At 37.9% G+C, this 24392-nt stretch overlaps 1 protein-coding gene across 1 annotated transcript in view; it reads left to right on the forward strand.

Annotated features, from left to right (window-relative positions):
- Positions 1 to 24392, forward strand: part of nalcn (sodium leak channel, non-selective) — an 828408-nt gene that overhangs the window by 793324 nt on the left and 10692 nt on the right. Inside the window, exons 39-43 of the mRNA XM_039744792.1 lie at positions 3722 to 3854; positions 6929 to 7044; positions 11351 to 11508; positions 22067 to 22217; positions 23964 to 24113. Coding sequence (XP_039600726.1) covers positions 3722 to 3854; positions 6929 to 7044; positions 11351 to 11508; positions 22067 to 22217; positions 23964 to 24113 — 708 coding nt within the window. The remainder of the gene's footprint in view (positions 1 to 3721; positions 3855 to 6928; positions 7045 to 11350; positions 11509 to 22066; positions 22218 to 23963; positions 24114 to 24392) is intronic.

Raw genomic sequence — 24392 nt, forward strand, 5'->3', positions numbered from 1 at the left:
CTCCAATTGGCATCAAACAGTTGATGTTGCACTGACTGCCCTGATAAAGAAATGAACTAAACTGGTGAGCTAAAGGCCTTTCTAGGACAAAATGAGCTTTGCCCCATTTTGTTAAATTTTCAGTGGCAGACAAGATCACCTCTGAAGAAAAGGACTGAGTTACAGACAACCAGCTGCAGCTACTCCCACCTACATTCAAAGAGGATTCCTTTGAATGACTAAACTATCTTGAAACTCTATAAATATTTGGTCAGCTTACTTTTTGAATTTCATTTGGTTTATTCTAAATCTCTGTTCATTCCCTGTGTTGTCACAGGGACATTTGCCCTCTGACATATATAAACACAGATCAGCCACAGCATTAATACCACTGACAAGTAAAGTGAATAATATCATCTTGTTACAATGGCACCTGTCCAGGGGTGGGATATATCAGGCAGCAAATGAACAGTCAGTTCTTGAAAGTTATGTGTCGGAATCTGGAAAAACGAGCAAGCTTAAGGTTCTAAGCAACTTTGACAAGGCCCAAATTGTGATGGCTATACTACTGGGGTCAGAGCATCTCCAAAATGGCTAATCTTCTGGAGTGTTCCCAGTATGCAATGGTTAGTATCCACTAAAAGTGGTACAAGGAAGGTCAACCAGTGAAATGGTAACAAGGTCATGGGTGTCCAAGGCTCATTAATGCATGTGGAGAGAAAAGGTTAGCCGTCTGGGCAAATCCCACAGAAGATCTAAAAGGTGTCAGAACACACCATAACAGCTTGCTGGGTATGGGGCTGTGTAGCCACAGACTGGTCAGAGTTCCCATGTTGGCCCCAGAAAATCACTGAAAGCATCACCATGTGTCAAAATTGTACCATGGAATAGTGGAAGGAGGTGGCCTGGTCTGCTGAATCATATTTTCTTTTAGATCATGTGAACGGCCACGAGTATGGCCTCTAAATTCTCCAAATCTGAATCCAGTCGAGCATCTGTGGGAAGAGCTAGAAAAACAAGTCCAATGCATAGAGGTCCCACCGCGCAACTTACAGGACTTAAAGGACCTGTTCTTGGCGGCATATACCACAGGACACCTTCAAAGATGTTGTGAACAGAGGGGGACCTACACAGTATCAGGTAGTTTTAATGTTGTGGCTGATCGGTATATATATATATATATTCTTTTCCCCCTTATTTTACACATTTAAACTCTACATTTTTTCACTTTTTTTTGCAATTATGTAGTACAGTGTGACACTTTGCTCGGACTCCAACATATAGTATAAAACCTTTTCAGTTCTCCAGTGAATTCTTCCATGAACTTTTTCTTGCCTAGTAAACTCCATCTAAATCTGTTGCTGACATTTGTTCAACATTTAGGGTTTTTTAAGTAAAGAAGAAGAAAAACATGATTTATTTCACTTACAGTAACTGTTTCTTAAAGATATGTTTTCTCTAAAAAAAGCTTTGATATCCTCATGTACTTACATATTTGCTGTATCAATTTGTGCAACTTTTTGTGACTCTCAGCTCCAGTATATGACTGTCAGGATTTGATAGTTCTTCGTGTTTTATTGTTTTTGTTCATTCCTTTCAGAATTTGCTGAAGAAAAAATGTCACTCTTAATAGAAACAACACTATTTTGAACTCTTCTAAACTATTTTTATAGGCATAATTTAAATGGGTGCCCTCTTTATCCAACCACAATTACTTGCAGGTATTAAACTGGAAATAGGGGAAAGTTCAATGTATGAGCAAAGCTATACTTTACATATTAAAGTTAACTGCAGTGGTGGCTTATTTTGGTAATAATGCTGACAAAATGGAGTCTAAAGTAGGATAACATTTTAAGATCTTCTTAAAGGCTATATATTAAATGACCTTTCCACAGAGTGAATATGCTTGAGTATCTTTAGTTCGTAGTCCACACCTTCACACCTCCACTCCTTACTCATTTGTTATCATGTATTGCTTAATTTTAGTTCAACTATAATTTAAATTGTCAGTCATCTCTTTCTTGCCATTCTCTTATTTTTCAAGATTTGGCTTTATAACTTCATAAATGTATCTGTTTAGTTTACATAATGTTAATTATATTGAGCAATTGTATTGAAACTTTTTAGTGAGCTGATCTCTGGCCCTGGAATAAGCAGGTTAAGGAAATTAACCCAGCTTACAGCACCAATCAAAATTCATGTAGAAAATGAACATCTGAAGGTTGGTGGTTCCTTACAATTAGCAAAATCAATGTCTGGTTAATCTAAGCCAGTTGGATTCTATTCCAAATAGTTAGTTTAGCCTAACATCTAATTGAATTGGTCTCTACTGGTGTGTACTAAACAATATTTTTTTTTGCAATTTACTATTCAATTTTTGGAGGTTGTATGGATTTATCTGATGGAAAGTACTAATTGTCATGTTTTCTGTTGTTTTATTGTTGCATATAAATTTGACACCTTACCAGTTTTAGTAAATATTCCAAGTATTGCAAGATATCTACCAATAGAATACACAACTCTTACATAATCATGAATATCACAATGTGTTTCTAGAATGCTATGACTGTAAAATGTTATTGTTAAACCATATTACAGTATATGCTGCTGATTATTTTCATAAAAACTAGGGGGCTTTGCCCCCTGCTTGCTTCGCTCGCCAACCCCTTTCCCCAACATTAGCGGTACATTACGTTGTGAACCGGGGGCCTGAACGCACCCCTTAGGAGATGCGGTCACTCCTCTGAAAACCCCTATTAAACGGTGATACAATGGAAAACAAAAAGTTTTTTTTTTTACCTCCTATTTGCTCAATCAGCTGCTGGCCCTGCCATGTGATCTGCATTTTGAACGTTGAAAAGCCTGTACAGTATCTGTTCTTTTGTCTCATTGCCTTGTCTCTCTTCTCCCCAAGACATCCTCAAACACTATTCGATCTCTTTTTGCTTTTCCTACTTCCATTATCTCTAACCTGCTCTGCATGTGTATCACGCCAATGTTTTTGAATTCTTCGACGTTCTACTTTGTCTTTTTACAGGCCGGGGCATGGATAAATCTCTTGGCACAAATTACTTTCTTTATTTTTAGAATTTGCACATAGATTACTTTTGTTCTATTTTGTATTCTTTTCTTTCCAACGCTTTTGGGTCTCTTTTCGACGTGCTGCTCTTTCTTCTTCGCTTAGTCGTTGACGTGTCATCTAGAACATATAAAATTTTTAAGAGCTGAGAGCACAAGAAGTGTGTCTGCCAAAAGCATTTCAACAACTGAGAGTTTAGATGACCGTTCTTATTTGAAAATGGTTGTAAGTAGGGTGTGACTTGCAAAAGTCACCGTCTCAAGGGACTTGCTTCCAAAGGTTGTAAGTATGACATGACTTGACTGTCTCGCGGGACGTGAAAGTTGCTGTCTCTCTTCAAAAGATCTTTGTTCAAAAGATCTTAGTAAAAAACATCTGGTCTCCTCTTAAGATTTTTTTTTTATAATAGAGAGAACTAATGATAATACTGACATTTTATTATCCAAAGTGTCAGCATTTAAGAATTTATTTTTTAAAGAAATGTTGCTCATACATTTGGTACTTTTTACATGTTTGCTAATATAACAAAAATATTACCATATGTCACTTCTCTGTGCAGTTTTCTAAAGAGATCAGTAGTAAAAAAAAGTTATTATAAAAAATCCATTCATGTAACTGTCACACTAATTACTAATTTTTTCCTTTGTGTTCTATCTCTTTTAGGTTCAGCCCCCTTTCTGTACCCCTGACAACCACCGATACTGGGAGACAGACTGTGGAAATTATGCTGGAGCACTCATGTACTTTTGCTCCTTTTATGTTATAATTGCTTACATAATGCTCAACTTACTTGTAGGTAAGCAGATAAAATGTTGCATTTGGGATTTCCTATGAGTTAAATGATGATCTTCCATGAAATGATCTGTGTATCTGAAGGGCGGAATGACACAGTCCTCAAAGTTTATTGCAGGTATTGAAGGTGCCTCTTGGTTGGGTGAAATAATGTTAGTAAAGAACTCATATGGGTCATCACGTGCTACTGTGTTGCTCCCACTTTTAAACTTTATTATACCACTTAGTTTCAGCCTACACAGTACTTCTTACAGACACTTTCTCCACCCAGCTTAATCTAGATAGAGGGACTCCCAACACCTGTTTTTGCAGGGAAGAGCCATACTTTAGAAGTCCTCACACTATAAAAGATGATGACACAAAGTCAAAGCATTCATGTTTGTAGTCTGTGATTCCATAAGGATACTGATGTTAGATTGATGGCTGTTTTGAAGGCAGCATAGCTGGCATGTATTCAAGGTGTTGTGTTGCCTTTGGTGTGTTCTCCTTGTTCTTGACACAGAATATATGGATTACTGCCCAAAGGTTGACAATAAGCTTGGTTTCAGTATTGAAAACTCTTGTTGTTGCCAAATGCTAGACATAAATATATTTTAGAAAATGATAGACTATTTTCACTAATGATAAGCACAACTTCCAAAATGTGTAAAGTGCCCACATTATACATAATCCTGATCAACGAAGCAGGGATTTAGAAATGTTTAGTTGAGTGATTGAATTTGCTCACAATAATGTTGGGTGTAACACGCATTTTCTCATATGTCTTATTTTAAAATAGAGAGCAGTCTGAAATTTACTTGAGAAAAGTGCCCACAGTGGCATACTTTTCAAACCAAAACTGAGTGATATGTGTTGGGTGATCTTAGTTTTTTTGATTAGTTTTAAATAGCCTGTTATCAGTCTGTTAAGTGAGCTGGAGTCCAGGTAGTATGCGTTGTCATGTGCCAAGTATTACTCTAGTATCACCACTATCTCACTTCTTCGTCTGCGAGTCATCTTCTGTCTGTAAGGTTTACTTTCTTAAGCATTCAGCATATATTCAACTGCCTAAGCACAACAAACTTTCCCTTAACAGCTCAGTTATCCAGTTTCCTGGATGCAGAACCTCTCTTTCACCATACAATAGGATACTAAGAACTACTGCTCTTCTTTTGCTGAAGGTGTATTTCACCAAGCGAAGCTCAATGATAATCTCTCACTCATGTTTTTAAACTCAAAATAGCTAGGGTATCCAAATATAATGGCAAGAAAATTGGTTTGTTTTGCTCAAGACGTCCCCTTTTGGGAGACAAACAATAAGGGTAGCAAGATTGTTTTCTGTTCTTTGTGTTCTGTGATTACAAATGTTAGTTCATGGACTAACATAAAAAATGAAGTTAGCTCATTACTCTATAACAATAAACCTAAATATTTCTGGTTTCCAAGAAATCTCTCGTATTGTTAGAAACTTTCTCAAACAGTGGGTTCAACATCCTTAAAGATTTATAGATATTACTAGTCACACATCAAGCACTGAATACTGGTTTAATAATGTATCCATATTTTATTTTAATTGGGGTTTAGAAGTAAGTCAAACTTAAAATATATATTATAACAGTAAAACGTTTTTTTTTTCCTTTTGGAAGTGTATGACATATAAGGTTGAAGTAAATGGTGGTACATCCTCACCTATGCCCTGTTTATGTTTCAAAATAGCAAATAACTGTAAATTAAATGTATAAAAAGTCAAAATAAATCTACACTCTTATAACTTTTACTATCTTGAGCCTCTTTTATGTTTATGTTCAATCCATCAATTTAGAGAATCCACATAATAATTTAAATAAGTGACCAGCATGATGGCAGACAGCAGACAGGTTATATTCTGGCCTGGCAAATGTCATTTTTCTGTGAATACTCAATTAATCTCACCTGCCAAAGAGCTGTCTGTTACATTAATTGGTGACAAAACCATCCTTTTATATGTGACTGTGGGTGTGGCCATGAGTGTGTCCTGCAGTGTAGTACCCTTTCCAGCATTGTTTCTTGCCTTGTGTCCAAACTCAGATTCAAGAGGGTTCAGAAAATATTTGCATAGATGGTATGCTTATTAAATCTGTTTAAAATCTAAGTCAGGTTTATTGTCATATATACATAGTACAGTGAAATTTGTATGTCTCCGCAGAACAAACTAAAACAAATAAATAAATAAAACATATACTTACCATGCAATATACTAATATACATTGTATACAATTATATATACTATACAAACAGCTTTATTAATAACATATAAAACTTGCTATAATGCATGCTGTTTAGTTTCTTAATTTCTGAAAAATTACATTTTCAGAAAGTTTTTATTTTTATAGCAAATTCATAATTTCCCCTTGGGATTAATAAAGTATCTATCTATCTATCTATCTATCTATCTATCTATCTATCTATCTATCTATCTATCTATCTATCACTTTCAACTATTATTTATATTGTAGTATTTGAATTGTTATGATAGACTATATAGCAACCTTATGGCCCCTGGGTAGAAGCTATCCCTGAATCTACTGCTGCGACTGCTGGCGGTCTTATACCATTTGCCTTAAGGTAGAAGTAAGAAAATGGCTTTTCAGGGTCGCTGAGCTCTTTAATAATATTGCTTGCCATTCTAAGGCAGCCAGTAATGTACATGTCCTGAGCAGAAAAACATTTTGTGCCCATAATATTCTAATATATGCCACTTTCGCCATCTTTTCTACAGGGCTTTATGTTGTTATGCCAAGCAGGTGCCATACCAGGATGTGATCTACCCAGGGATGGAAGACTGCTTATTGTCATTATCAAAATCCAAAAAATATATTGCAGCTGAAACAAGCAAGAATAATTTATTCAGTAAATAAATACAAACATGTAAGAATTGACCTGAACCCTGTTTAGGTTAAAGTTGCTGATGTGAGTGACAAAGCAAGAAACATCTATCACTGAACCAGTAGTGGAATCGAGTATAGTGAATTCATTTAGTAAAAGCTATTCAAAAATATTGTGTGTCAAATTATTTTTACTTAAAGTCAAACAGTTTATTTTTATTTTTTATTTTTTTAGCAATCATTGTGGAGAACTTCTCGTTGTTTTACTCTACTGAAGAAGACCAGCTGCTTAGTTACAACGATCTGAGGCATTTTCAGATTATTTGGAATATGGTGGATGACAAAAGAGAGGTAAAATATTTTCATTTAGTTAACCTGACAATCATTTTTTAACATCACTATGAATATGAAACTTATATATTTAAGAATTTCATTAATCAAATTTAAGCACTGTCTAACATAACCTTATTTAATTTGGGTTTTTTTTGTTTGTTTTTATAAGCAATTACATGTAGTATAAGTGAATTTATTTATTAAGGAAATTATGTTCATGTTCACTATGAATTTGCTATAAAAATAAAAACTTTCTGAAAATGTAATTTTTCAGAAATTAAGAAACTAAACAGCATGCATTGCAGAAAGTTTTGCATGTTATTAATAAAACTCGGACCGTACATTTCACACCTAGGCCTTCAGTAGTGCTCCGTCTGAATCAGCCCGCCCCTCAAAAACTAATTTCTGGTTATAAAAACCATCTTAATATGCAGAAATACAGTATAAAGAGCCATTGCATCGCAGATAGATAACTCCTGTAGCCGCAATAAATGCCTTTATTGAATAGACAAACCAGGGGTGAACAAGTTCCTTTCTACTGCAGCTACAGCTGCGACACACATAAAAAACATCAATAATAACTCATAAACTTGCAATATTATTTAGGAAAACCGCAACATTTTACTCACCAAAAATTCGGATTATTTGTAAACAAAATCCATCATCCTCTCTTTCCTCAAAAACAGTTCAATTACTCTGTCGTACGGATTATCCGTGCGCTTCAGTTCCATCAAAAAGTCCCTTTCTATCGCCATCGAAGCTAATGCTGAAAGTTGAACCTGCCCTGTCATATTTCTGGCATAAGTTTTAATTCGCTTTAGGGCTGAAAATGTCCGCTCGACAGAAGCAGTGGACACGGGAATGGTCACCGCCAAACATAACAATGTGTACAGCTGCCCCATACTCTTATTCAGATTTTTCTGATGAAGGAAGTCAAGGAGATCAGTGGGAGATTTTCCTGCAAAATCATCCATGGCATACATTACAGTCAGTTCTGTTTTTAGCCGAGACAGATCAAAAAGTGCTCCGTGGCTCTGTGTTAAACTGGAGAAAGCTGCATGCGTGAAATTTTTCTTGTACTGTATTCCCAAAACTTCTGGGGGTCGAGGAGCGTGACAACCATCAGTTTTTTGTAGTCTTGAAATCTGGTCTGTGTCTGGCAAATAATATTGTCCAGAAGTCTACTATGGAGTTGGCCGTAGTGCACCCGATGATCTTGAGCTTGACCTCTTCGTGCACTGGAGCGCCTGCGGTGCGTTCAGTGGCCTCGTAGAGTTCCTCTATCGGCTTCTATTTTGCTCAACGGTGTCACAGAATTCCTTTACCCTAGCCAGACAAAGCTGCACATCCAGTTTTTTGTCCTGTAGTATTGAAAAGAGCACGTCTAAATATTCAAAAATGCCATTGAATGTGTGAAGCAAAAAACAAAACTCAAAATCATCCAGACGTGCTCAGCACAGCGCACTGTGTCCTCATCATACTCGTTATGATGCTCCAGAATGTGATGAAACAGTTCCTTTAGAGCATCTCTCTTCTCAAAGACCGTATTGAGGACTCTGGATGTGTACTGCCACCGTGTTGGTGCCACACGAGGGAGACGCTGCTGGCAGATTTCGTCCAGAAGTTGCGTGCGCCGAGGCGATCTAGAAAAAAATGCAGCAAGGCCATTGAAGTGGCCGAAAAAGATCTTGCATTCTTTAAGCTTTGAGGCCCCTTGAGTCAGTACTAAAGCCAATGTGCATAGCAGTGTATGAATAAAGCCAAAGGTGCTCTCTCTTTAACATTTAGCCTGCACCCCATTTGATCCAGAAGACATGACCGTTGCGCCTTCAAAACACTGTGCCACAACTTAACCCAGACATTCATTTTCCAACAAAAATCTAATGATAAGACCTGCAATGTCATCGGCTCGCTTCCCACTGGTAACATCTTCAAATCTGACAAATCACTTCTTGACACCTGTGCCCGTTACGTAACGCAAGACCAGCTGCACTGCGTTATTTGCGTCTGTCGTCTCATCCACCATAATAAAGGGGAACGGTGCTTTTTTAATGTCACTTCTTATCTCTTCTCCCATCACTTCAGCAATAGCAGTGATCAGGTCGTTTTGTATTTTGCCCGACGTCCCTCTAAATACTTTATTGGTGGACAGGTGGTAATGTAAATCCGTGTTGCTCTTAGCAATGAGAGAAAGACGCTCCACATAGTTCCCTCTGTTATTGGATCTCGCACTTTCATCGAGTCCCCGAAATGAAAGTTCCTGTTTGCCCAAAAAAATGACACAGTCTGTCAGTCTTTTTAAGATTTCTCTGTTTTTCTTCACCTTTTTGTTGTGCGGCTCCGTTTCCCTGCACACTTGCTCGTTCAGCTGTAGATCCACTCTGGTTTCCCCAAAAGTTTTGGAAAGCACCGTTGCTTGTAAGTGTCCGGCAGTGCTTTGATGTCTCGTTTATGCCTTGGTTAGGCAAGTCAAATTTTCAAACCCAGTGTGGCTCCAAACACCATGTTGATCAGTGGCAAATAAGAAGCACTCCCAGCAATACAATTTGCAGTGTTCCTCGGACCCTGTGAGCCAGGGGTACCGCTCGTAGTTGGTAACCTGAAAATGGCGGATAAGTCCTCTTCCTGGTTGTGACAGGCTAGATAGCTTCGGAGATGTCCGACCTTTCTTAACAATGTCCAGCTTTTCTTGAAAAGTCCGTCTTGAAAATGGCCTTGAAAGTAAATCTGCCACCAAATCTATTTCTTCTCCTCCTTCAGCCATTGTGGGGTGACAAAATAGCTATTACATCATCCTATCCAATAGGTCTGAATATGGTGATGTTGCCGTACGCCTGCTAGAGGGCCCTACTGACACCAACTCAAAATCTGATTGGTTGAAGCAACAGTTTAATCAACATTTATTTTGTGTTAGAGGGCCTGCAGAACAGATTGTGAAGGACTCCGGGCAGACTTCTTTGACTTTTATTCTGCCTGGCAACAAATGATGGCTGAAATGTGATTGGTTAAATGCTTTAATATGAAAATACATGTCTAGAAGCAGCACAACCATCGGAAAAGCTATGAAAGGAAGCGGAAAGACTATTTGGAATTATTTAATAAGTATTCATGGACAAAATATAATTAACATCAGTTTGTGATTCAGACATTTTTTTAGGCCAGCAGAGAAGGCCTTGCAGGCCCTGACGGCCCACCACTGATAAAACTGTAGTCTTCAGGGTTTTATAAACTTTCTTACATAATTGCTTCTGAAGGAATAATATATAAACACTAATTTTATACAGCTTTAAAAATGCACTCAATATGACTAGTGTAAATATTTTTTCTCTTTCATAATGGTTAACTAATAAATCAAACTTGTGTAATAAGCTCTTTTTTGCATAAATTGGTAGAAAAGTTAATCAATCAATCAATCAATCAACAAATAAATAAATAAATATACAGACACACTTTGGTGTGAACACAAGCAGGAAAATTTCAAAAGAAAGAAAAGTTCTAACTTGACTGTTACAATCACAGTGAGATATGTGTTTTAGCTTAGCTGGTGTTCTTAAATGCTCATTTTAGTGAGAATGGGTATTTTTTATGTATGTGCCTTGAGATAAATTGATTCATTTTCAGACAGCCAGGCTCCTGCAAATCTGAATTTTGAAAAACAAATCAAAAATGTTTGATGGAAAACTTAATTTGTCTTCATTTGCAATTTTGAAAATGTGAAATGAATATCAAACTTTTTAATGAGATCACAAATTCTTGCGTTTCACTTTTGCTTTTTATGACATACTGATCTACATTAAAGTTTGTCAAAACATAGATGTTGATGTTTACATATTGTAACCTAATGAGATTACATTAATGTTTGATAATTGGTCATTCATCTGAACATACAGTATAAGTTCTTCAAGGGTCCTGCTGTTTAAATGACACAGCTTTTGAAGTTCAAATGCTTTTCTACTAGAAATAATTATAACTAACAATACAGCACAGAGTGTTGCGTGGTAGAAAATGGACTGTCATCTGTTCATTTGTGGGCTGGCAATTTATATTGTAATTTTCAAGTTTCAAAAGGTTTATAAATTATTTAGGCTTCACCATTTAAAAACAAAAATGAAAGAAGCATGTTAAGCAGAAATTGTTAAAGGTTTATTGTTGAAAAATTGCTAAAAGCAATTAAATATGAATCTGTATTTTATAGCTGCGCATTTTCTGAGGAGAAGCTGGTATTGATGTCCATTGCATAGCTTTTAACCAAGCCTTTAATTTTAGTATGTTAGTAAGTAATCCATGTTCAGTGCTATTTATGTCATTTTTAATATTGTTCTAGGGTGTTATACCAACATCCCGAGTGAAATTTCTTCTCAGGCTGCTACGAGGCAGACTGGAAGTTGATCTAGATAAGGATAAGCTCTTATTTAAGCATATGTGCTATGAAATGGAAAGACTACATAATGGAGGGGATGTTACATTCCATGATGTCCTAAGGTAAGGAAGTACTGTTTTTGATTAACTTTAGGTTTGTGGTGAGAACAATGAAAACTTTGTGTTAAATTACAAGAACTGTACCCAAAATTGTTTCTTGACCTTGCATGTAAGTGAAGCTTTCTGCTTTTTTATTTTTATTTTCAAATCTTATGATGCTCTCAGGTCACACCTTTAATCGTCTCCATCACCCCATGTCTAATTTGCAGTTACCAAGCAATGATAAAGACCAAGGTCCAACCTGTCACCCAAATCCCCAGGGTATTCTATAGTATTACATCATATTGTGCTCAGATGTCTAACAAGAAGACTTGATATTAGGATTCTAAGGCTCCAGGTATGTCTGGTGTCTATCCCATGCGTAGAAGTAATGCCTTGCCAATTTAGTAGTGGCACAAAGTGGCACATTAGGATACCAAGCAGAAAAACAGAATACAGAAGAGTCAACAGTTTGTATGTATTTCTATGGTTGTATGCTTTTACAAATGTCTAACTGGCAAATATGCAAAAAAGTATAGCTGATCAGCATTTCTTATTAGGATAAGTAAGACTAAAATTTTGAGCCTAGATTTTCAAAGCTGACACTGATAGGACATCTCTTTCACAAGCAAGGCAGATCATTCCACAGCAATTGCTGACCCTGTAACTGAGACCTGACCTCCCACTTTTTTCTTAATCCTTGAAACCTATCTTTAGTATTCCAGCATCTCAACATTTTACTGTACGCTTATGTTTGCATGTAATGGTTAGCTTGGATAAGTAACTAGGGTCTAGGTTAAAGCTTTACTTATAGGATTAAGCATTTTGAAATCGGTCTAAAACTTAACTGGAATATCAGGAGTTATATGGTTGTACTGCACTTCCTGAACTGAACTGAAAACCATAAACAGAACAGTTTGAATAGCCTATGTATAATGAATCACTGTAGTCAATACTACTAAAAATAAAAGTGGGAATTAGTTTTCAGTATTCTCAATATTTAGAGGACATCTATTTGTCTACTTTTAAGTTGGGTGAAAAGCATATTGTAGGTATTATTGTAATGTGTGTTTTAAAAGACAGAATGGTCTAAAAGAAAATACTGAGGTTGATTGATTAAAATGCATGTGCAGATCAGATGAGTAATAAAGAAAAAGGACTATCACTTTGTATTATTCCTTCCAATTTATGATACGTCTCTTTTTTGGCTTTTAAAGACAAGTGGTTATCATTCTTCCATCATTTAGTCTAAAAAAGGTGTAGCTTAGTATCATATGCATATGCATAAAAATGAATGTTATGTTTTCTAATGATATCTCCCAGAGGCAGCATGTAAAATGAGAACAGTAATAGTCTGAGTACTGAACCTTACATGACACCATATGTAACTTCAGAACATAATGACACAGTACTGTTATCACATTTCTGTACATACTTAAATTGATATGATAAATATGACCTGAGTGCACATAGACAGTGCCTGACAGCCCAAAGATATTTTTAAAATGATAATGTAGAATAGAGGTGGCAATACCGTCTAAATAGCTGTGTTTAAATATAACAGTGTAATAATACATGTAACATTTCCTACATCAGAAGATATTAATATTTCATATCATATTGTCTCTCTGAACAAAGGTTAATGCTATTTGTGTACTATGACCATTGCAAATAACAAACCAGAATTTCCCAAGTAAATTGTAAAGCATATAAAACTAAACCTACATGACGACTACTTTTTCAAGTAGTTACACATCTGCCCCTTTTTACAACGTAAAAGAAAAGGTACATTTCAAATAGGTTTTTAATTATTAATCATATTTTGGTTCAGCTCTGATTTTTCACAGCAACAGTCTAATAGCTAACATTTTTTCAAGCATTAGGGAGTGAGTTAATCAATAATGATCTATTAACAATGTTAAGAATGGATGCTGCCACAACAGTAATTGAACTTTTCACTAGTTGAGACTGAATGTAAGGAACAGGTAGTAAGTTTCATTTTAGACATTACAGTTAAGATTTCCTTTCCTGACATTAAAATTACTAAGCTGGTATATGCAACGGCAGATAGGGATTTTATTCTGTAATATCTCCTTTGTGAGATAAGTCTTATCTATTTTATCATTAAAGGATTTAATATAATCTGTATTGCTAATAATTGTAGAGCTATCCCATTTGTCAAATTAGCAAGTGCGCTAAAAAGTACTTGAAGATTCTTTCTTTTTCATCTATTAGTCAAACATAGTATTCACAGTAGACCAGGCAAAGAGCTTTTTTTATATCTTTTAACACTGTTTCTGTCCATGCTGTTCATAAGACCTCTAAGTTTTATTGTTTAAAGCTATCCTCTTATTGTCAGAATTTGGCTTTTCATTATTTTTGGCTTTAAATAATGAATAATCTTATGGCTTCAATATTTAAGGAGATTAGTGGGAACATTAAGCAAGCTAAACCTGAACCTATAATTTAGTAAAAGCCCACTGACCCAATTGTCACATACCAATTTGTGTAATATTCCAAAAAAACAAATCAGTTGTGGCTGGTAAGTAACACACTCCTTTGTGTAGAGAATCAACGACTACCCTTATCCAAACATTTAGATTTTTAAGCTACTGTTTCTCAAAAATGATTTAAATATATGCATAATTCTCTTTCATAAAGTTCTGTATGAATAACAAAAGAGAGTGCATACCGAGTATTGTCCATGATTTTAAGAAAACCATTTTTAATTTGCCAAAATAAGGCAAAAGGAGAAAAACAACATTGTGTTATTAAATTATTATAAAAAGACTTGAGGTAACAGCAGCAGTGTGTCTCCAACAAAGATGTCTTTAAAATGATATTGACTTCCTATTTACATCAGAGTTTGTAGAAGAGAACTGGCAGACCTGGCCCAGGTGTTCTTTATGGAGATAGTGTGCGCTGCTAAGGTGGCACGATAGGAGACTCCAGGCAAGACATTTTAAGATAGCTGAGTCAAAGTCAGACGTAGGTGTAAGGCAAAGGGTGAATCAACCCCTGAATTGCAAGTGTTAAACCATTTTCAGATCCTTTAAGAGCTGGGTGGTGTCTCTGAAAACTCTGAGGTGGTAGGCAAACATTAGGTCCTCCATTTGGCCACCTTAAAATAAGTCCTCAGAAAGACAGAGGTTGTGATAATGAGAGATTCAATTATTAGGCGGATTGAAACACGTATTTGCTGCGGTGACAGAGTGTTTTGAACAATATGTTGCATTCCAGGTGCACATGCAGGAGACCTCCCTGGAAGGATGGAAATGCTCTGGGCCAGAGCAGGAGTGGATCCATTTGTCATTCTCCATATTAAAATACATGAAATACATAAGATCATGCTGTCAGTTCTACAGTCTAACTTTAAAGAGTTAGGTACCAGGCTATGAATCAGAACTGACAAGGCTTAACATGTGGCTTAAATCTTGGTGTAGGACAGAAGTGCATAGGTTTATGGGGCATTGAGACTCCTTTTGGATCAAATGGGACAAGTTCCATCACAAAAGATTACATTTGAACTGGAGGGGCACAAATTTATTGGAGGGGCATATGAGTAGGTTAGTTGAGGATTGTTTCAACTTGGGAATATGGGGGTTGGGAGTGTAGGACAAGACAGGTTTTGAATTGTACATGAAGGGATGAAAAATGGTGTTAAAAATAAGTTACACATTAAAAATAGCGTGCCCTAATGCTGGAAGTATCAAAAATGAAAAAAGTGAGTTGGAGTTGTATGTAGCTGAGCATAACTGCGATATTATAGCAATAACAGAAACCTGGTTAAATAACAAAGATGGGGATGAGTTTAACATAGAGGGATACACATCGTTAGACAAAACAGAAAAGGATTAGGGTGACATTTATGTAAAGTAAAATTTAAATTCAAGTCTGCAGTTGAATGATAAGCCACATCTTAGTGAGGAAGTCTGGATTTGTTTGGAAAGTAGTAGGAAAAGAGGTCTTGTTTTAGAAATGTGCTTTAGACCCCCCCATGCAGATTCTAATTTTAATGTGCATCTTTCTAATAATATTAAAAAGGCAGGTTTACAGGAGGACATTATAGTCATGGGTAACTTTAACTACCTGAAAAATGTGGTAGACGGCCAAGGAGCTTGCCCAGCTGGGACGCCCCTATAATGGAAGGACCAGGGGAGAGAGCATATTCAGGGCATTGCCTTCCCTGGAATGCTAGAGGGCAGCCCCCCTGGCTTGCAGTTGGGTTAAAAGTTTTGGAGCATGGAAGCTCAACCCTGCTGGGGCTCGTTGTATCCAGTAGGGGTCGTTAGCACCCTTGTTGGAATGAGTTCTTTTGTAATTGTGGCGTGTTACATAACCCAAATCTATATAGATATGATATTAAAAGGCGATACCCCTCCCTTAGTGATACGGCAGTAAGAAATCACATAGGAAACATAACTTAGATTTCTTTAATGACGGCTTACGCTGCATAATAGATGAAGGAAGCCAATGGCAAGAACCCAGTTCAGGAGTGGGCCCTGATGTGTAGAGTCTGCCATTTTCGTTGCTGCATTGGAAGGATTTTCAGGATCGGATGACGTTATCTCCCATCCATCTGTTGGCTTCAAAGGTGTGCCAGGCAATGTTCCAAGGCTTTACACTCTTTCATCATGTGCAGGCCCGCACTTAGGTGAATCATGCCATCCCAAACAAAGCAAAGAGGATCCAATTTCATGCTGAATTTGACACACAAAAATAGTATACAATGGCCCTCAGTGTTACTGCACATTTCACAGTTGTCCCTAACTTGCTTGCCTAGCAGTTCTTATATTGTGAACTGCTGGGCTAAATCTGGCTCTGTGTCATCTGTGCATATGAGTAGAAAAAGGCAGATTTATAAAATATATTTGCACAGAGCACAGTGACGTATTAGACTTATGTTACACTCGTGGCCACCACCAGGGGGCACCTGGACAATTGCTGAGCCCTTTGGTGCAGCACCTCTGCCCCACCCGGAGGTGCTGCCAGAAGAAGGCCATCGAGCACCTGGAGCAATTCCAGATGCCATATAAAAGGCCACCAGTACTCCAGGAGCCAGAGTTGGGAGGTGGAGGACAAAGCTTGCGGGTGGAGGAGTGGAGGTGGACAAGAGACAGAGCAGACAAACAAGAAGAAGAAAGAGACTTTGTATTGGAGCATATTGTACTGTACTGTATAAGGTGGGAAATAAGGGAAAAACATTTCCCACACTTAATAAAGGTGTGTTGTGTGCTTTACTTGGTCTCAGTGTCTGTTGTGTCCTGGGTTTGGGGAGCTGTACACCCCCTTGTGTCCACAGTATAAACTGGGCTAAGCTTACATATAGCAGAGTACAATAATCAACCACTGTTTTTTAAACACATTATGTTAAAGCACCAACACGGGGAAAAGCTTGTCTAGATTTAGCATTTTGTAATTTTCAGGATAGAACTGAGGGTGTAGATGTGACTGGACCAGTAGGGTGAAGTGACCATAATATAATACAGTTCTCAGTGTTTTTGGTAAAGTGCAGAGGCAAAGACTAAAATTTTTAAGTTTAACTTCAGTAAGGGAATTTTTGAGTAGATTCACCAAAGACTTAAAGGGATAAACTGGGATAAGCTTTTAAGTGTGGAGACAGCTGAGGAGCAGTCAAACAGGTTTAAAAAATGCGTAATGTAATATAGGACAAGTACATCTCAAAATATGAAATTAGTAGAAAATAAAAAAAGTCCACAGTCGGTGAATAAAGAGTTTAAAAAGAAGTTAAGAGTTATAAGACTAATAACTTTAATGCTAATTGTAGGGCATATGAGAGCATGAAGGCAACCATTAAGACGGATATTAAGAAACCTAAAATGCAGTTAGAGTGGCAAAAGATGACCTAAAGAGAGTCTTTCAGTATTTTAGTAGTAAAATAACAGTCAAGGAGGTGGTGAAGTGTATTTGGAATAGTAAAGGGGAATTAAAATGTAAAGACAAATCACTAAGAACAGATAATATTTATCCTCAAGATCTTAAGGAGGTAGGTGAATACATATATAAACCCTTGATGTACTGTATATTTTTACGAAGTTACTGCGCACTGAGGAAGTTCTGAAGTAGTGGAAAATATTATCCCATTTTATAAAAAGGGTGATTGGGCTGATCCAAGAAACTATACTGTAGGCCCGTAAGCATAACAAGCCATCCATCCATTATCCACCGCTTATCCGAGGTTGGGTCGCAGGGGCAGCAGCCTAAGCATGGAAGCCCAGACTTCACTCTCCTCGGCCGCCTCCTCCAGCTCCTCTGGGAGGACCCCAAGGCATTCCAAGGCCAGCCGGGAGATATAATCCCTCCGGTGTGTCCTGGGTCTGCCCCGTGGCTTTCTCCCAGTGGGGCATGCCCAGAACACCTCCCCATTGAGGCATCCAGGTGGCATCCTAACCAGATGCCCAAACCCCTCAACTCAACTGACTCCTCTCAATGCGGAGGTGCAGCGACTCTACTCCAAGTCTCTCCCGGATAACTGAACTCCTCACCCTATCTTTAAGGGAAAGTCCAGCCACCATGCGGAGAAAACTCATTTCGGCCGCTTGTATCCCTTGATCTTGCTCTTTCGGTCACTACCCAAAGCTCTTGGCCATAGATGAGGGTAGGAACGTAGATTGACTGGTAAATTGACAGCCTCGCCTTTTGGCTCAGCTCTCTCTTCACCACGACGGACTGTTGCAGAGCCCGCATTACTGCAGATGCTGCACTGATCCGTATGTCAACCTCCCACTCCATTCTTCCCTCACTCTTGAACAAGACCCCGAGATACTTGAACTCCTCCACTTGAGGCAGTAATGTGTTCCCAACCTGGAGAGCGCATTCCACCCTTTTCCAGCTGAGAACCATGGCCTCGGATTTAGAGGTGCTGACTTTCATCCTGGCCACTTCACACTCGGCTGCAAACCACTTCAGTGAGAGCTGGAGGTCACTGTCCGATGAAGCCAACAGAACCACGTCATCCGCAAATAGCAGAGACGAGATTCTGAGGTCACCACACCAGACCCCCTCTACTCCTTGGCTAGAAATTTTGTCCATATGACTTATGAACAGAATCGGTGACAAAGGGCAGCCCTGGCGGAGTCCAACCTCAACAGGAAACAAGTCTTGACTTATTACGGGCAATGCGGACCAAGCTCCTGTTCCTCCTGTACAGGGACTGAATGGCTCATAACAACGAGCCTTGTGCCTTGTACTCTTGGAGCACATCCTACAGGATGCTTCGAGGGACACGGTCGAATCCCTCCTCCAAATCCACAAAACACATGTGAACTGGTTGGGCAAACTCCCATGCCTCCTCCAGGATCCTGGCCAGGGTGTAGAGCTGGTCCAGTGTTCCACGGCCAGGATGGAATCCGCATTGTTCTTCTTGAATCTGAGACTCGACCATCAACCGAGCTGTCTTCTCCAGCACCCCTAAATAGACCTTACCGGGGAGGCTGAGGAGTGTGATCCCCCTATAGTTGGAGCACATCCTCCAGTTACCCTTCTTAAAAAGGGGGACCACCATCCCGGTTTGCCAATCCAAAGGCACTGCCCCCAATGTCCATGCGATGTTGCAGAGACGTGTCAACCAGGACAGCCCCACAACATCCAGAGCCTTGAGGAACCCAGGGTGAACCTCGTCCACTTCGGAGCTTTTTAACTACTTCAGTGACCTCGGCCCCTGTTATGGACTAGCACCCCCAGGAGTACTCTGACTCTGCTTCCTTTAAGGAAGACATGCTGGTGGGATTGAGAAGATCCTCGAAATATTCTTTCCACCAGTCAACTGAAGAGGTTCCACATGAGACGTTGGGTATCAAACTAAAAGAGTTGGGAGTTCAGGGTGTAGTATGTACAGAATTGGCTCAGATACAGGAAGCAGAGGGTTATGGTAGGAGGAAAATGATCAGAATTGGATGAAGTTAAGAGTGGTGTCCCTCACGGGACAATGCTAGGCCCACTGCATGTTTAATATATATAAATGATTTGGATATTGAATATAATTAACAAGCTGGTTAAGTTTGGAGATGATACCGAGCTAGGTTGATTGGCAGGTAATCTAGAATTTGTTTAGTCATTACAGAGGGACTGACAGCATACAGACTTGGGCAGATTTGTAAGTAAATGTAAAGTAGCAAATAAAAATGTTAGGTTTGAATACACAATGGGAGGTCTAAAACTTGAAAGCACAGCTTATCAGAAGGATTTAGGAGTCATAGTAAGCTTTTCACAATCAACTTCCACAGTGTTTAGAAGTCATTTAGAAGGCTAACAGCATGTTAGGTTATATACTGTAGCATGACGTGTAGAGTCGAATGCGGCTATGCTTAAGCTTTATAATACTCCTCACCTGATGTACTGTGTAACATTTTGCTCTCCAGGCTACAAAAAGACATAGAAGGGTTAGAAAAGGTCCAGGGAAGAGCAGGTAGGGTGATTACAGGACTAAAGGGGATGAGTTATAAAGAAAGATAAAAAGAGCTGAGCCTTTTCACTTTAAGTAAAAGGAGATTAAGAGGTGACATGACTGAAGTGTTTAAAATTCTTTTTTTTTTTTATTTATTTATTTATTTATTAATTTTATTACAATCAATACATAGCAATCAAGTTTTACAAAAAAAAAAGAATTATGCTAAGAACAGATCGATCCCCACCCTTGAGAGAGAGAGCAAGCCAAACGGTGTAAAATTTAAGGCTTTTAAAAATACCTAAATCAACAAATTCTCTATGCTTTATAAAATCATTTCAAAATATTACTGATTAGATCCTGCCATGTTTTGAAAAAAGTCTGCACAGATCCTCTAGTGTTTAAGTGTTTAAAATTCTGAAGGGAATTAGTACAGTGGATTGAGACTTTAAAATAAGTTCATCAAGAGCTCATTGTCACAGAGGGAAACATATTAAGTGTAAATTTTGCACAAAACAGTTCAAAGTATTTCTCCACACAGAGAACCATACATTGGAATAAGTTACCAAGTAGTGTGGTAGACATAAGGACTTTGTGACTTTCAAAACTTGACTTGATGTTATTTTGGAAGAATTTAGTGAATAGGGCTAGTGAGCCTTGTTGTGTTGAATTACCTGCTCTCATTTAAATTTTTCTGTTTCTAATGTTTTATCTGCTGAGACCGGAAGGGGAGCAGATGAAGGCAGGGTAACCTTCAAGTACAGGCTCTTCATGGCTGAGGGCAGAAATACAAGGACAGGCTAGAGATTTTGTTACACCCAAGTCCTTGAAGTGGTTTCCTGTAAGGTACTCCGCATACTTGTTTGTGTGAAAGTACATTGTGAGTAATTACAACTTACAAGGGTCAGCCTATAAAATAAGTACTGCAGAGCTTTGGTAGTGTTTTTAAGAAGCCAACTCCCATTTTTCCTTTTAATATTGAACTTTTCCAAGTGAATTTTAAAGTTTTCAAGATATGTAGAAGGGCAAAACAGTAATGTAAAGGGAAACAGTGACACCTTGGACTCCTAGTCTTCTGTGAGCCGTCTGAATGCTCTAAATGTGTTTACTTCTGTTTTCTCCCAAACTAGCTGATCTGCATCCCATCCAGGGTTTGTTTTTTTGCCTTGTGACTGATATATCTGGTGCTCTTGCACTTTTCATCTTGTACTGGATAGAAGTGTATTGGGTTGAAGATATGTCTGAGCTGCCATGACAATATTAACTTTGGATATCCCATGGCTACCATATGTGGTACACAAATTATAGAATCTGCCTGTCGGTGTGACTGACAGGCTCACAAGTTCACATTGTTTTAATTTCTTTCCTCTGGGCATTTTATCATATTGAGGAAAAAATGTCAGATATTCTCTGCTGTACTAGGCTTCCAGATGTTTTTTCCTTGCTTATTTTATCTCCATCAGTACTTATGAGGCACTTCAGTGCTTTTCCTAAAACAATCCAGCAACAAAGAGAAAGCAATATAATATTGTTATTTTTTTGTTGAATATGTTGTCAGGATTCCCATTAACTATTTTCAGAGAGCTCATAAGCATGCAATATTTGAATAGGATAAAGAGATTTCAGTGTTCTCAGTTACATTAGTCTTCAGAATTCAAGACACATGTTGTCTAGATCATTCTAAATCCTATGTACTGTTGGAAACTAATATACAGCAGCTTTGTAATACTCTCTGACTTTGGCTTCCTGTCAGGCATGTAATAAGCATGATTAAGATGTTCAGTCCTGAGCTGCAATACGCACACAATCATGTAAATATGTCAGTTTGTCATTTCAAATAAACTGGTTTGGAAGATACTCAATTATATTACATTAAAATCTATTAATAACCGAGAATTAGCAATGTTTCATTTACTGTAGCATAAGAAGACTGAATGTTACCAGATATGTCTTTAAAATGTAGAAAATGCATGAGCCGAAATGTTTTCCATTCAAAAATGTGTCACAGTTCTGTCTCTGAAAAAGCATGGAAAAGCAATTAGTATTTTTCTGACAGGCTTACTTTCATTTGAGTCAATTGCCAATCATTTGACAAGCTAATTGCTTCAAGTGCTTTGCACAGTATGTCTTCTTTTGTTTCTGCATGTATTTACTGGCCCTTGAAATCTATTTTAGCATGCTGTCGTACAGATCAGTGGACATCAGGAAAAGCCTTCAGCTGGAAGAGCTGCTTGCCAGGGAACAGCTGGAATACACGATTGAAGAAGAGGTGGCCAAACAGACGATACGCATGTGGCTGAAAAAGTGCTTAAAACGCATCCGGGCAGTGAGTTTTCCTTTTTGTATACCATTTTCTTCCATTGGTTATTCATTTATGATCAAATGCCCATCACAACATTCACAAAATGGCTCAAAATGAAGACCTCAGTGTAGATAATACTGACATTGTTCAAAGCCATGGTTTATAATGTCACGTTTATTTTCTTCTTTATCAAGTGTACTTTATCAGGCCTGACAGGAGTTGCCCAAGGAGAGTTGAGACTATATCAATATCAATGCCATCTTCACCTCGAGCACAAATCTCCTCTGTTAAAGAAAGTCGTTTCCATCAGTGTAACTTTGACTAAGGAAGGAAGTAGTGCTCTTTTGCTCAAGCTGCTGCAAACTAAGTTCTTTCTTGAAAGATTCATAAATTAATTGTTAAGAAAGCTTTGTTTTTTAGAATGATCGTTTGTACATAAAAATATTTTAAAACAAAACTTGACAGGTAGTGGATTTAAATTGTGGGCTTTGGGACATCCATTTATAAATGACCATCAACCTATACTGATTAAGAGATAAATATTAATTGGCATTATAGAGATGACCGCATTTCAACCTACCAAAGTAATGAACTCATTTCTAAAACTCTAATGTCTTATGGGGAATATTTGGAGTGGACGGGTCCTCATTTTTATAAGATTTTACTTTTATTGTTGTTAAGTTGTTTTCAAACTGGATTAAATTAGCGTGACACATTACCACTTTTAAAGGAAAAACATTGAGAATGGGAAACTTCACACATTATAAAAATTAAATGAATGAAAGAATAAAAAGGACAATCCAACATGGTTTAACCTATTCATAGGGGTTTAAAGGATTTTGAATCTTTTATATCTTCCATTTCAGCCCGCTATAAACACAGGCTAACGTGTTCTCTAAGGGAGTTAAGACCCTTGTCGTAACTTACTGAAGGCAGGCAACATAGGAGCTTTTAGTAAATTTATGAAGGTGGACAATTTTCAGAAGTTGTTCCATTAACTTCTTCACTGAAATTCCTCTACCAGTGTTTTTAATGTGTAGAGATGTCTGATTCAGAGAAAAATGCTGCTTTCCCCTTTGCTTAGGAGAAATACCAATGCTTCTTTGACAAAATGGTATAAAGATAGACTCACGCTGCCTGTTGTTGAAGAACAACATGTCAAAATGCTCATTGCTTCTTCCCACCTACATTTCCAGCTGCACCATTGCAAGCAACATTTGTTCATGTAATATGCTACATCCAGCCCTCATATGCTTGTATTTCTTCATATAATTCCTGAACTCATCCTAGTAGCACTAAGTTAGAGGCCAGAACAAGCCTAGGGCAGGGTCCTAATACCTCATAGGACACGCCAACCCACCCAGAAACTCTTACTCACACTGGGCCAATTTAAAGACATCAGTCAACCAAACCAATAGCTTCTTGGGATGTTGTGTGGAAAACTGGTGAACTCATGCAGGGAGAACAAGACAAACTCTACCAAGAACAAGACCAGGATTTGATTACTGTCCCTTGGAACAGTGAAGCAGCACCACTAGCCACTGCATCACAATGCCACCATTATTTTTACATGTGGTGTACATTAGCTCATCTGAATTAATGGTCCATAAAATATCTAAGAGATAGCATATGTTATGGATGGATTTTATAAAATATTTTAAATGAGGAAGGATGTATTCCTAATGTGACTGTTTTCCACAGCTGAAACAAAAATAATGAGTTTACTCCTCCAGTTGCTTATTTGCTACTTTTGTTTCTCTCTATTTACAGAAACAGCAGCAGTCATGCAGCATTATTCACAGTCTTCGGGAAAGCCAGCAGCAGGAACTGAGTCGTTTCCTTAACCCCCCTAGCATTGAAACAACAAAGCCCAGCGAAGATGTCCATGCAAACAATCAAGACAACCCCTCTCAGCCAGAGGTAAGATTTCTAGTCATAATACAAATGCATGTTTAGAGACAGAATGATTCTTCAACCATATTTGTTTGAAACAAAAAGTGAAATCCAATGTACAGGAGATCTGGCACAAAGAAAATCTGACAAGTTCCTGCAGAGATATAGCCAGTTCACTGTCAAGTTTGAACAAAAGTGAACTAATTACAATTGTCAGTCAGTTACAGCTAATTGCTGTGGAACAGTCACTCAGCTAAAAATCAAGGAAGGCAATTTGTCTAGATAAAAAAGAAAGATTATACCTGT

The sequence above is a fragment of the Polypterus senegalus genome, chromosome 2, assembly GCF_016835505.1.
Source record: "Polypterus senegalus isolate Bchr_013 chromosome 2, ASM1683550v1, whole genome shotgun sequence".
Taxonomy (NCBI): domain Eukaryota; kingdom Metazoa; phylum Chordata; class Cladistia; order Polypteriformes; family Polypteridae; genus Polypterus; species Polypterus senegalus.